General features: G+C 45.0%; 1 protein-coding gene across 5 annotated transcripts in view; it reads left to right on the top strand.

Annotated features, from left to right (window-relative positions):
- SYK (spleen associated tyrosine kinase) overlaps positions 1-11,474 on the top strand; it is a 108,007-nt gene extending 96,533 nt beyond the window's left edge. For all 5 annotated transcript variants that reach the window (XM_061426289.1, XM_061426293.1, XM_061426292.1 and 2 more), the window contains 3 exons: positions 4,205-4,345; positions 5,489-5,601; positions 8,850-11,474. In XM_061426289.1, the coding sequence (XP_061282273.1) occupies positions 4,205-4,345; positions 5,489-5,601; positions 8,850-8,922 (327 nt within the window). In that variant the 3' untranslated portion in view covers positions 8,923-11,474. The remainder of the gene's footprint in view (positions 1-4,204; positions 4,346-5,488; positions 5,602-8,849) is intronic.
- Positions 11,475-13,622: the final 2,148 nt, after the last annotated feature.

The following is a 13,622-nucleotide window of genomic DNA, read 5'->3' as shown; positions in this document are numbered from 1 at the left end:
CCTGACTTTAGACTATACTACCAAACTATAGTAAACAAAACAGTGTGGTACTGACATAAAAACAAACATGAAATCCGATGGAACAGAAGCAAGAGCCCATAAGCCTATGCATACATAGTCAAGTAATATTTGATATGGAGAGTCAAGGATATCCAATGGGGAAAAATACTCTTCAAAAATTGGATATTCACATTCAAAAGAATGAAAGTGGACCCCTGGACTATAACACTCACAAAAATTAACTCAAAGTGTATTAATAAATTTAAATGTAAGACTTGAAACTATAAAACTCCTAGAAGAAAACATATGGAAAAAGCTCCTCAGCACTGGTCTTGGCAATGATTTTTTAGATATGAAACCCAAAGTACAAGCAACAAAAGCAGAAATCAACAAGCAGGACTATATCAAACAAAAAAGTTTTCTGTATAGCAAAAGAAACAATCAACAGAATTAAAGGTCAACCTAGAGAATGGGAGAAAATATTTGAAAACCATCTATCTGATAATTGGTAATTACCAGAAATATATAAGGAACTCATACAACTCAATACAGCTAAGTAGCAAAAAAACCCATATAATCCAGTTTTTAAATGGCAAAGGACCAGAATGGAAAGATTCTATTTTTCCTATATTTCTATAACAAAAGAAGATATACAAATAGCCAACAAGTACGTGTAAGGGTATTCAACATCCCTAAGCAACAGGGAAATGCAAATCAGAACCACCGTATGTCTCCTCATACCTGTTAAAATGGCTGTCACCAAAAAGATAAGAGATATAAAATGTTATTGAGGATGTGGAGAAAGAGGAACCCTTGTGCACTATTGGTAGGAATATAAATTTGTACAGTCACTATGGAAAGCAATGCAGAGTTTCCTCAAAAAATAAGAATAGAACTACTGTTATCATTCAGCAATCCCACTTCCAAGTATATATTCAAAGACAATGAAATCACTATCTGGTAAAGATATCTTAACTCTCATGTTCATTACGGCATTATTCACAACGGCCAAGACATGGGAACAATCTAATATCCATCAATAGATGATGGATAAAGAGAATGTGATGTGTGTGTGAGTGTGTGCATGTGTGTGTATGTGTGAGTAGGCTTAAAACTGTAGACAATACATGGGAAATATCCAGCCATAAAATAGGAGGAAATCCTGCCATTTGAAACAACATCAATGTACCTTTGGGGCTTTCCTGGTAGCTCAGCTGGTAAAGAATCCACCTGCAATGCAGGAGACTCTGGTTCAATTCCTGGGTTGGGAAGATCCCCTGGAGAAGGGATAGGCTACCCAGTCCAGTATTCTTGGACTTCCCTGGTGGCTCAGATGGTAAAGAATCTACCTGCAATGAACCCAGGGAGACCTGGGTTCGATCCCTGGGTTGGGAAGATCCCCTGGAGGAGGGCATGGCAACCCACTCCAGTGTTCTTGCCTGGAGAATCCCATGGCAGAGGAGCCTGGCTGAAGTCCATGGGGTCGCAAAGACTTGGACACAACTGAGCAACCAAGCACAGCACAGCACACAGACATACCTTGAGGACATTATGCTAAGTGGAAAAAGTCAGCGAAAGATAAATACTGTAAGACCTCACTTGTATGGTAGAATCTAAAAAATGCCAAAGTCATAGAAACAGAGAGTAGATTGTGGTTGCCAGGAGCTGGGAGGTGGGGGAAATGAGAAGATATTGGTCAAAGGGTACAAACTTCTAGTTATAAAATAAATTCTGGAGCTCTAACCTACAAGCCTAGAGTTAAGAGTACTACATTGTATGTGCTCATACTCAGTTGTGTCCAACTCTTTGTGACCCCATGGACTGTAGCCCACCAGGCTCCTCTGTCCCTGGGGTTCTCTAGCCAAGCACACTGGAATGGGTTGCCATTTCCTTCAGAGGATCTTCCTGACCCAGGAATAGAACCCACATCACCTGGGTCTCCTGCATTGGCAGCTGGATTCTTTACCACTAAGCCACCTGGGAAGTCCACTACATTGTAAACTTCGAAGTTACTAATAAAGTGGATCTTAAATGTTCTCACCATTTCAACAACAACAACAAAAAAATGGTAATCTTGTCAGGTGAAGGATGTGTTAACTAATTTTATTGTTGTAAATATTTTGCAGTATATACATGTCTCAGTCATCACACTGTATCCAAAAAAAGCCATGTGAGAAGCAGCCGAAAGAAACTGAACACATGTGAAAAAATGAGAACATGAAGAATTTCTTTAAGAAAACAAAGTGAAATGAAAAACTTTAAAAAGTTAAGAAAGATTAAGGAGAGATGATAGTGGCAGAAGCGAATTAGCTGGGCTCCTGGAGAACTGTGCATGGCAGCATGGACTTGTGCAGCACCAGGACCATAAATACAGATGCCCTTTGATCCAGCAGCTCCTTACAAGTACTCCATACACAGGGCAAATACACACTGTCAGTAATGTTCACCCTAGCGTGATGTGTAAGAGCGAAAATCAGGAAAAAACTTAATGACCTCTCAGCAGGAGGCTGGCTAGATGAGTCATAGCAGATTTATGGAAAGCATGCAATTAACTCTTCTAAAAGTGACTTCCTTTGCAAGTGCTGACAGAAATATATCTATGACACATGGCTAAGTAGAAAAATTAAAAAGTATAAGAAGTATATGCCTGTAGCTTGATTACCTCTCAAAAAAAGCATGTATTACTTATTTATACTTGTATATAGATTTTTCTGGAAGGACTCAAGGAAAATAATCAAACGTGCTGTCTCTGTTGATGAGGACTTGGAGTTTGTGGTGGAAAGAGATTCACTTTCCCTCATATTTAGGATTTGTCAAAGGTTTATCTTGTAATCAAAATTCAGAATAAACTTCAAATAACATACATGACTAGATTGTTCAAAAAAATCTGAAATCAAAATCTAAAAACAATGCATAAAATGAATGAGGCAGAAGTATAAGCAATGTGCCATTTAGAGAAGTGTGCTGGCATCTATGATCTCAGATTAAAATCCCTGAGTTGTCCCCCTCTGGCCACCATAGGGCAGCTGGCCTCCCTCTGTCCACCCCAAGAGATGCCACCAGGGTTATAGTGACTTCCAGGGGAGGTAGTAAGACTTATCCATGTCACACTGAACCTCCTGTCCCTCCGAAAGGGTTTTTCTGGGCAAAATTTTGATCTTTTTACCACCACTTGCTTTTTTAAATTAGAAAGTTTGCAACTTTGTTTTAAATGATACTAGGAAATCTTCTCCCCCAAAATAATCAGGGCTGACTTAAAACTGTGGACAAATGTACAATAATAGTTAAATATATTGTAAACAGCCCAAAAACCATTAAGTAATACTCAGGCCTGACTCCTGCATTGTCATGCCAAACTCCAAGAAGCTGTGAGCAACCAAAGAGGTGAGAGAAAGAGACTTCGAGGATACAAAAACTTCAGTCCGAATCTTAAAAATACATATTTAAACCTTAAAACTTTAAGATTTAATCATATTTTAAGATTCAGACAGAATATATATATATATACACAGGCATTTGTGAGTCGTGATTGTATTGATTTTTAAAATTGCAGTAAAATATACATAACGTCTAGAGGAAGAAATGGCAACCCACTTCAGTATTCTTGCCTGGAGAATCCCACAGACAGAGAAGCCTGGCAGGTTACAGTCCGAGGGGTGCAAAGACTCGGACACAACTGAAGCAGCTTAGCACGAGCATACATAACATAAATTTTACCCTTTTACCATCTTAACCATTTCAAGAGTACAGTTCAGTAGTGTTCATTCACATTGCTCACAACTCGTCTCCAGAATTCTTTTCATCTTCCCAAACTGAAACTCTACCCATTGTAACAGCTGCTCTCCATCTCTCCCCCTCCTCTGGCCCCAGGCAACAGTTATTCTACTTTCTGTCTCTGTGACTCCAGAGGTCTCAGTTGTGTGGAATCATGTATTAGTCCTTTAGTGACTTGGCCAGCTTATTTCACTGAGCATAACACAAGGTAACTGCATGGTTCATCTATGTTATGGCATCTGTCAGAACCCCCTTCCTTCTTAGATGTGCATCCACTATATCAATATACCCCGTGTTGTGTACCCGTTTACTTGTCAATGGACACTCGGGGAGCTCACGCCTTTGGCGGTTGTGAATAGTGCTGCCGTGAACAGACACGGTGTCCATCACTTTATTCTTGATGGAACATCTCCATTTGCCTGGTTTTCAGGCCCAGACCCACGGAAAGTGGCCTGTGAAGTGGTACGCTCCGGAATGCATCAACTACTACAAGTTCTCCAGCAAGAGTGATGTTTGGAGCTTCGGAGTGTTGATGTGGGAAGCGTTTTCCTACGGGCAGAAGCCATATCGGGTGAGTTACTTGTGCCTCGTGTCCTAATTATCAGGCTGTCAGAACAGATAAGCACCAGATTATCTTTACAGGACCCTGAAAAACATCAAATTTGGTCACCCTTCCTGAGTCTGTATCTTTTGAGAGTGCAGAGCTAATGTGATCTCAGTTTATTCTAAACTGAAAGAAATATTTGAAACTATCTGGACAATATGTGGTTTTTTTTCATTGTCTATTATACACATAAATATGCATTCATATGTCAACAAAAATTCAGTTAACTATCAAGTTCAAAAGGAAAAAAGGGAATTTTATCTGAGTCAAACTGAGGCTCATAACCCAGGAAGCAAATTCTTAGAAGGCATTGAGAGTTATTCCACCTGTTAAAAGTCGAAGGCACAGTCTTAGAGACAAGATCTTTTGAGACAAAAGATTATACATCAAAATGACATACTCGTTCACTAAGGATACACAGTCCAGGCGAGCATGTACAGAGGGAGCAGCAAGTCACCACGACCCCCTCAGAGCCAAGAAAGAGCACTATTTTTTAAAAAAGTGACATTGCCAGTGTCAGAAGAGAGAAAGAAAATAGATCTCTGTGGTCAAGCAGGTCCTCCTGTCTTTGAGGAGCTCTGGTTAATGTGTACTGCAGATACACACTGCCCACTAGGGAGGGAGAGAGGAGGTCAAAACACACAGAGAGGATTTTATATTTAATTTTTTTCATCCTGCCTTAAAATACGAATTTTACTTAAACATGTACCCAAATCAACATTCATTAGAGTTGAAATAAAAATAATGGCTGCTCTCATTTGCAAATGTGCAATTCAGTAATCTTTTCTAAGATTTTTTTTTTCACATCAAAATATATATACAGAAAAGTGCACAAATCCTAGGCTACAGCTTGATGGAATTTCATAACTGGGACATGCCCATAAAGCCAGCCCCTCAAAGCAGAAACTGAAGCTCCCTTTTCCCCCTACATGCACAAGACTTACCCCAAGGGTCACCCCACCTGATTCCTGGCATCATAGGTTAGGTGCTTCTGTTTCTTGTACTTTATATAATTGAAGTCACACAGCATCTACTCTTTCGTTTGTTTTCAGGGATGGGTTCTATTTGTTTTGTTTTGCTGAATGCTGTGCTTGGTTTTGCCTGGTTTAGGGAATGAAAGGCAGTGAAGTTTCTGCTATGCTGGAGAAAGGAGAGAGGATGGGGTGCCCACCAGGGTGTCCGAGAGAGATGTACGAGCTGATGACCCTGTGCTGGACCTATGAGTGAGTACCTAGCCCTTCCTGCCATTTAGCCCAATCCTCCGGAGGCTGATGGAATTGCCAGGCACTAATAAGGACCATAAATGCTATCTTTTCATGAATCAGGGGTCGGCTCCCTTCAAACAAACAATCGGGGACAGGTCTTGCTTCCTGGACCATACACTTCTGTTCTTTAGTCCAAAGAGTATACAATTACTCTAATTCCAGGTATAAAAATTTAAACGTAGATGATATCAGTCAGGGTTAAGGGGTGTTCAAAATAAAAAACAAATGTTCTTAAGTGTCTGGTCTGGGGATACATGCCATGTTTGGTAAGAGAAGATGATGGAAGTATTTAGCAGGGAGATGTCATACTGTCCTAATTCCTGATCACCTTTCAGCCTGAGGCATGATCACGGATGGATTGGCTCAGGTTGCACTCCCCCAAAGTGACTCAGAACTTGAAACAGTGGCCCTAGAGTCTGCCCCAGTGGCCTTCCAGGCAGAGCACATGTGACATTGTAGGCACGTGATGTGCAGGGGAGCTCAGCTGGCCAGGGAAACGCATTGCCCCTGAGAATCAGGGACATGGCCTTTGACCTTGCCTGGGTTTGGCTGCCTGGATGTGCATTGTGGAGAAACCCAGGGCCAGGGTCTCCATCCCTCTGGCACTAAAGTGTGCTGCAGAGCCCTTGTAGCTTGGAAAAGATGCAGGTCTGTAATCAGGAGGAATTCATATATCTGCCAATAGATTTAATATTTTGAGGATCAGGTTTCTTCTCAGGTATGACATCTGATGCTGCAGAAGCATCTCCAAGATGATGGATATTCTAAGTGCTTTCAGATGTAACCTGGAATTCTGCAACATCCCAGGAAGCATCTTCCATGACTGTAGCTGGGAATGGAAGTTAAGAATCTCTTTATTATCTAAAAATGACCTGGGGTCAGCCAAGGGAAAGATCAACTTTCCTCATGGAAGTCAACAATTCTGGGCTGGGCGAACAGGAAACAAATTAACCAAGCACTTAAACACATGATTACATATTGTGATGGTGCTACAGAGCAAACCACAGGGAGCTTTGAGTGAGAGTAGAGAATTTCCACCCCTGGGTGGGGAAGATCCCCTGGAGGAGGAAATAGCAACCCACTCCAATATTCTTGCCTGGAGAATTCCATTGACAGAGGAACCTGGAGGGTTACAGGCACATAGAGTTGGACACTACTTCAACTGGTAGTAGTCGAACCCTACTACCATATAGTCGCAAAGAGTCAGACACGACTAAGCAACCGAGTACAGTACGGCACACACACACAGAATTTGCCAGGGGTGGGGATTATACTTCCATTGACAAGTCCATATTGGCCTCTTTTAGGAAGGGGTGTTCCAATTGAGAACTGCAGGCTGAGGAACTTGAGTGCAGGAAATGAGAAGAGAAGGAGGCTGCTGGGCACCAGGGTCAGAGCAACAAAAGCACCCCAGACCGGGTACACAGAAGTGGGCGGGACACCGGCAAGCACACAGGACCCTTGGCCACCCTCCTCTGCAGAAGCTCAGAGTTTCCCTGGCCTCCTGGCAGCAGCCTGGCCCGTAATGTAAAGGAGAGATTCTATGGGAAACCTGACCAGGCATCTTTGCTGAGAGTCATTCTTTATTCCTATTTCCCCACACTAGTTCGCTTGGCGTGTCAGGGGATCCCTGGAGAAAGGATAGGCTACCCACTCCAGTATTCATGGGCTTCCCTGGTGGATCAGACGGTAAAGAATCCGCCTGCAATGCAGGAGATGTGGGTTTGATCCCTGAGTCGGGAAGATCCCCTGGAGGAGGAAATAGCAATCCACTCCAGTATTCTTGACTGGAGAATCCCATGGACAGAGGAGCCTGGCGGGCTATGGTCCATGGGGCTGCAGAGTCAGACACGACTAAGCAACTAAGCACGGCACCCAGTACAGGCTATTAGGTGGATGAAACCCTCACAGTAAGACTCTTAGGGAGTTTTTGTGCATTCGGTGAGAGGAGAGCACCCTGTTTGGCAAAGATGATGAGGTTGTGCTCTTTAGTTGTAGAAACTTAGTAGCAGGAGGGATGGTTTCCCTCTGTGTGGACACATTTCCACTTGTGGTTCTGCATCCCAGGCTTGACCATCACTTCCACTCCTGCACACACCTTGGTGGCTGGAGACACATCTTCCCACAGTGAGACAGAGGAAGCTTTTGTCTCTAACCATGACCACAGATGACATACTTCAAGCAGCTTTATTGCTTGCTCTTGAAAACCATAAGTGCAAATGAAAACCATGAGTGCAACCATTTATTTTGATGCCATTTGCTAGAACAGCCCATTTTGGTTCTGTAGAAACCACTGCTCTTACAACAGTGAGTGAGTGATTTTTGGTCCCCATGTGGGGTGCCTGGCTATTCTCTCATATCTAGACTGAACCAAGTGAAGTTGCAGCTGTTGTTGGTCAAAAAGGTTGAATGTGGACAGTGTATGCAGTTTAACCTCAAGTTCTGTGTCACTTACTAGGCAATTTTACCCACTTGCAATATTGCCAAAAATCTTGCAAAATAAAATAACTTCCAAGCAAGGACATATTCTCAGAGTTTTAAGAAATACTTGCTTTCAGCTGATCCTGTTCAGTATGCCCATGTTAGAGGAAACAGAGATGCCTATAAATGTTTGTTTAGAGGCTGCAGATTGTTAAAAACGTTTACCCATGGTTTGCATACACCATTGCCTCACCTGCTAACAGTGACAAAAGTAAGACCTTGCCACATTACGGTGTGTAATAGCAGCATGTTTTCAGAAAATCTAGAGCCATCTACTGGGGCACAACCTTAAATTGTGCCCACATTTTTGTCTTAAAAAGATTAGGAGCTAAGTGTTAAATGTATATCTACAGCACACTGATCAACTAAGTATTTTCAGATGCATTCTGTTTTGCTAGATCATAAAGAGACCATCTCTGAAAGTGGGGTTTAAAGATCCTGACTCTGAGTACAAAACTTTCCCACCTTACGTGGACAGGAGTCACCTGGGTACTCTGTTGTATGCAGGTTAGTTCTGTGGGTCTAGGGTGGGCCTGACACTGCTCCCCAGAGACTTCTGGTCACCTGAGCCCAGAGAAGGGGTGTGCTGTGACTGCGGGTTCCTGAGGAAGCCAGCAGAGGGCGCTTCCACTCCACTCGCACTTGGCCTGCAAAGGCCCCAGCTGTGATCAGCGCTTTTTCACAAGCATTGATAACAAACAGTAATACCTCTCTTCCCTTTGCAGCGTGGAGAACAGGCCTGGATTCGTAGCTGTGGAACTGCGGCTGCGCAATTACTACTACGACGTGGTTAACTAAAGGCTCCCACGCCTTCTTTCAGAAGATGAGCGGCTGCGGGAAGACTTTTCTAGTGCGTTAATTTTGAGCCTTCATCTCCCTCTGCCCACTGGGAGAGACGGCTCAGGTGGACTGTGTCCATGACTGTTGTTCCCCCAAAGCCTGTCCTGGAACACACCCTCCACAAAGTAAACCCGTCCCAGAGAAGCGGTGGGAAGACAGACAGACAGGCAGCAGGACTAAGGAACCTATGGATCCATGTGTGTTTCTTGTCCATGTGGCACGTTGTTTGCAGGATTTGTTTGCAAATTCCTTTCTCATTTTCCAGTTCTCAGGCTCCTGGGTTGCATTTGAACACCAAGCATCACCACGGCGTGCTGAGCCTTCTTGCCCACCTTGGCTGCAATTTCTGGAGGACGCCTTTGGCTTGTGACACCTGCCAGGGAGGGAAAGGAGAGGAGAAGGGGTTTGACTGCCTCTAAAACATGGCTCTGACAGGTCCTGAGACTGAGTCCTGCCACTGAAAAACTTTCCCCAATAAAAGTGCTTTGAGGCTTAAAAACAAACAAAAATCAGGCTGCATCAGTGCTATTTCTAAGCCTGTAGCCCAGTTCAGGGAAAATCTGCTTTTGCTCTGTGTGTTCTGAGGCAGAAAGTTTGGGTCTACGTGGAAAACAGGGCCTGTTAGAATGAATTGGCTTGGCCTACTCTCCCCGCAAAAGCCTCTCTCCTTCAGACTCTCAGAAGGCTGTACTTGACTGAAGACTAATAAAGAAGGTTTTTTGTAAAGATCCAGTAGAGGAGAAGGTGCCCATCATCTCAGGTCTGACCAAGGACAAACAGCAGGGTGCTGCGGGCTGCTGTCTGCTTAGCCAAGCTTCCTCTTCCGCAGCTGGAATTCCCTGACTTTCTCTGTATTCATGGTAAGGGACAACCTGTTGGCCAAGGCCATCTAAAGATAAGTTTCTGAAGCAAGTATTAATTCAAAATAAAGCCAAAGACCCTGCCCTGCCCACAAGTAAGCCTCATTGAGTATGATTTTCAGTTGAAGCTACAAGACCCAGGAAATCTTTTCTAGTCCCCTACTTCTTGTTAATCCTGACTATTGTTTGATCATATGTAGGGCATCAGCTCATTGATATCAGGTTTGCTGTAGCCCTTGAAGGTAGGTGTTAATTGGCCATCCTTCTTAGGTCTGTCAAGACACATAAACTCAGACCATCTCATCATCAGTTGCATCTACATCCAGCTGATGGCCAGAGGAGGAGGCCCCACTTCCTAACAGGGGAGCTGGAAACAGAGAAAGGCAGCAGTCAGCACCCCAGCTTAGCCAGGCAAAGACATGACTCCCCTGGTGGAACTTGTGTTAAGAAACTTTCAGAACCTGCCCATGCTTTTTGGAATCGTGCCACCTCGTGGTTTATTCACTGTGTTAAAGAGAGGATCCCTGTATGCTGAGCAGATACTCAATGCACAGCACACTGAAATTATAAAGATGGTCAGGCTGTGTAGAGTTATCAGAGGAAGATGTGGATAAAGCGAGGATGGCATCTAAGAAAGAGGCCATCCATACACACTGCTGGACTCCCAGGGTCCTTCTTCAGCCCTAAAGTGTGTCTGAGCTGAGGCCACATGCATACAGGAATAAGGGACGTGCATGTAGTAAGTGTGCGGAGCTCTTTCCTTCTTTCTGGTGGGATTGTCCACTGCCTAGCATCTCCTCACCCCTCCCCGGAGTCCGGGGAGGAAGACCATCTAGAATGCTAGTGGGCAAGAGAAACCCAGCCTGGGAGGCAGCCAGTGCTTCCCCCTCCTGCTCTGTCCTCTGCTTCGCCCCCAGTGGAGAGAGACCTGAGTGTAGAATTCCCCCTGTGGCCAATGTCCATGTCTTATCTAGTGAAAACTGTGTCCTGTGTTATGGATAACTCTCCTTTCCCCTGGGGTCACAGAGGAGGGGACACAGGGAGAGGCAACCTTGTAGAAGAGGGATTTGTGATGTAAATGAGCAAAATTTGGAAGGTTCGGGCTTCCTCTGGGGCATCTGGCCTGGGCTGGGCTTTCACATGCATGCTGCCCTTCTGATGGTTCTGAGCGCGTCTTTACCCTGATCTGGGCTCACTCCATGTGCCTTCACCTTTCAGTCCACATTTAACAGGAACAAAAGGACAGCATGATGGACACATTGCCCTGGCCGGCATCAATTGTCTGCTGATGCCAGAAACACCTTGTTCCTCAGTGGGACCAAAAGTTTTTGTAAAAGAAACATAATTCATTCTGTGGTTAAAATAATAAATGCTTTTTGTTTGAACCTGTTCTTTCCCTGCAATTGCTGGTATCAGCCTTGCCTTTGCCACTGGATGGTGACTTCACATCTACTCCCAACCGATGACTACAGAACCCCACCTGGGTTTTCACATGTGGGGCAGACTGCTGGATTGTCAGGCATCCAGCCTCCCAAGGAGCACAGCTGACCAGTTAATCTGGGCGTCGTATTCTCCATTCATTTCAGAAGAGCAATCTTTTGTCACTGGACTTTTTTTCAACTGTAATTTTTAATAAAACATTTAAATGAGCTTTGTGATGAGTTGCATGGATGTAATTAAAATATGATAGGTGTGCTCGGTCACTCAGTCATGTCCGACTCTTTGTGACCCTATGGACTATAGCCCGCCAGGCTTCTCTCTCAGTGGGATTTCCCAGGCAAGAATACTGGAGTGGGTTGCCATTTCCTCCTCTAGGGGATCTTCCCAATCCAGGGGTCAAACCTGTGTCTCTTACACCTCCTGCACTGAAAGGTGGGTTCTTTAGCACCAGCACCACCTGGGAAGCCCCAAATAGGACAGGTATACTGTCAAATACACTGTCGAACAGCATGTCCAACGTGCGGCGTGCTTAAAAACAATGTTAAGTCCCCAGCCATGGTCTAAAATGGTGGATGTTTGCAGGCGGTGGGAGTGGATCTGGAAGTTTCTGCCATGCACAGAAGGGAAAGGCCTATTGATGAGGGCCCTAAGCCACTGAGCTCCTCTGTTCATAGGCAGGGGTCTGCCCAGCAAGAGCCTTGCAGCTCACAATGTACCCTAATGGGATGTGGGCCGACAAGACAGAAATCCCAAAAGGGGCCAGAGCAGGGCTGTGGGTGTGAACTTTCCCTTTCTCTGTACACATAGCTTAGGGAGCCCTGGGGGTGACAAGGAAAGAAACCCATTCCCTGTTTTTAAAGGAGGTTACACACACATGCATGGCCATCACATAGACACATACCTTGCACATAACATACCTCATAAACACACATGCCACACATATACACTGAACCTTATTGCAAACGACCACTTCATTGGAATTCAGTGCAAGTGTAAGGCAGACATCCTGCCCTGGGAGATATAATGGTGGCTCGTCATCTCTCTTCTACCTGCTCTATGCCAGGGTCAAGTACCAGAGTCTCTCCTGGCTGCCAGCCTCCCTCCAGCCCCACTAGAATTTCTCCGGCTCCTGGCAGGCAGAGGTTTGAAGGAGACCTGGGTTGACTGGCCTCACTCTCCCTTGGTGAGCCCTGAGGTCAAGAAGGCCCCAGGACAGGAACAACACAGACCGCCAAACAGCCCCTTGGCGGGTTGCCCCCGAAGCAGAGCATGACAGGTGGTCTCCAGCACTAACCTTGGGGGAGTCATACAAACTCAGCCTCCTGATGTGCAAAACTGCAGCTGAGGGTTACCCACTGACTGCCCTGGCACACTTAAGTGCTAGGCGCAGAGGCGGGATCGGGGGGCGGGGCTGCATATTCTAAAAATGCCCGAGTCACCGCAGCACCTGGCCTGTGGGAATTCTGCCGGCCAGCAGGTGGCGCTGAGTGATGGCGCAGGAAATGACTTCTTCAAGCTCAGGGAGAGAGTAGAAAACTAGCAATCCCGTTTGTGATCACTGTGAGGAAGCAGAACCCAAGCAATCACATGTTTGTGACCACTGGAAACGGTGACGTGAAGTGGCTTTATCACCAAACTGAGCTTGGGCTGAAAGAAATTTTAAGACCTGTGGCTTGACCTTCCAAAGGCAGGAAGAGACTTCAAAACCAGTTAATAAACACTTTCTCACTTCAGAAAAAGCGCCTGTTAGACTTTGTCTGTCCCGAGCTGCAGTTAGGATGAGAATTGCTGGGGCCCAAGGGAAAGGGGTTGGCAGAGAACAGCCGCCTTCCTGTAAGCTGGGGTGACTTCTTGTCCACTCACTAGTTCCACTGAAATTGTTGACTTGAGAAAGAGAAGGCATTTTCCCCATCGCCCCCACACAGGCCAAACTGAGGAGCCTGAGAAGTAACCCCCTTTATGGAAAGTCCTGTGATTACTATAAAGAAACATACCCAGTGACCACCTGATAGAAGGAAATGACAACTCTTCATGTGATCCTGAACTGCCCACCAACTGAACTGAAGGCCAGGAGTGGCGATGGCTCCCAGCTTCTGAAACATACAGCTGATTTTCAGAAAAATAAAAATACCTGAGAGAGCCAGAATGAGATCTTAATTCAGGACAAACGATGCCGGCATTTCCCACTTTAGGCAGTAATTGCTTCCTTCTAGACATTGGCTTGTAGCCTCAGGATGGAATTCATCCGAACATTCAGGGAAAACCAGTCCTCTTCAATCATGGCCTTTTTCAGGCACTGGAAGCCCAGCAAAGGCAAAGTGCACTCAAGCACTCAAGCCCTACCCCTTCTCCTTCTCC

This window comes from Bos javanicus, chromosome 8 (assembly GCF_032452875.1).
Source record: "Bos javanicus breed banteng chromosome 8, ARS-OSU_banteng_1.0, whole genome shotgun sequence".
Lineage (NCBI taxonomy): Eukaryota > Metazoa > Chordata > Mammalia > Artiodactyla > Bovidae > Bos > Bos javanicus.
Note: the sequence above shows the minus strand (reverse complement) of the source record. Positions and strands in the feature narration are given on the sequence as shown.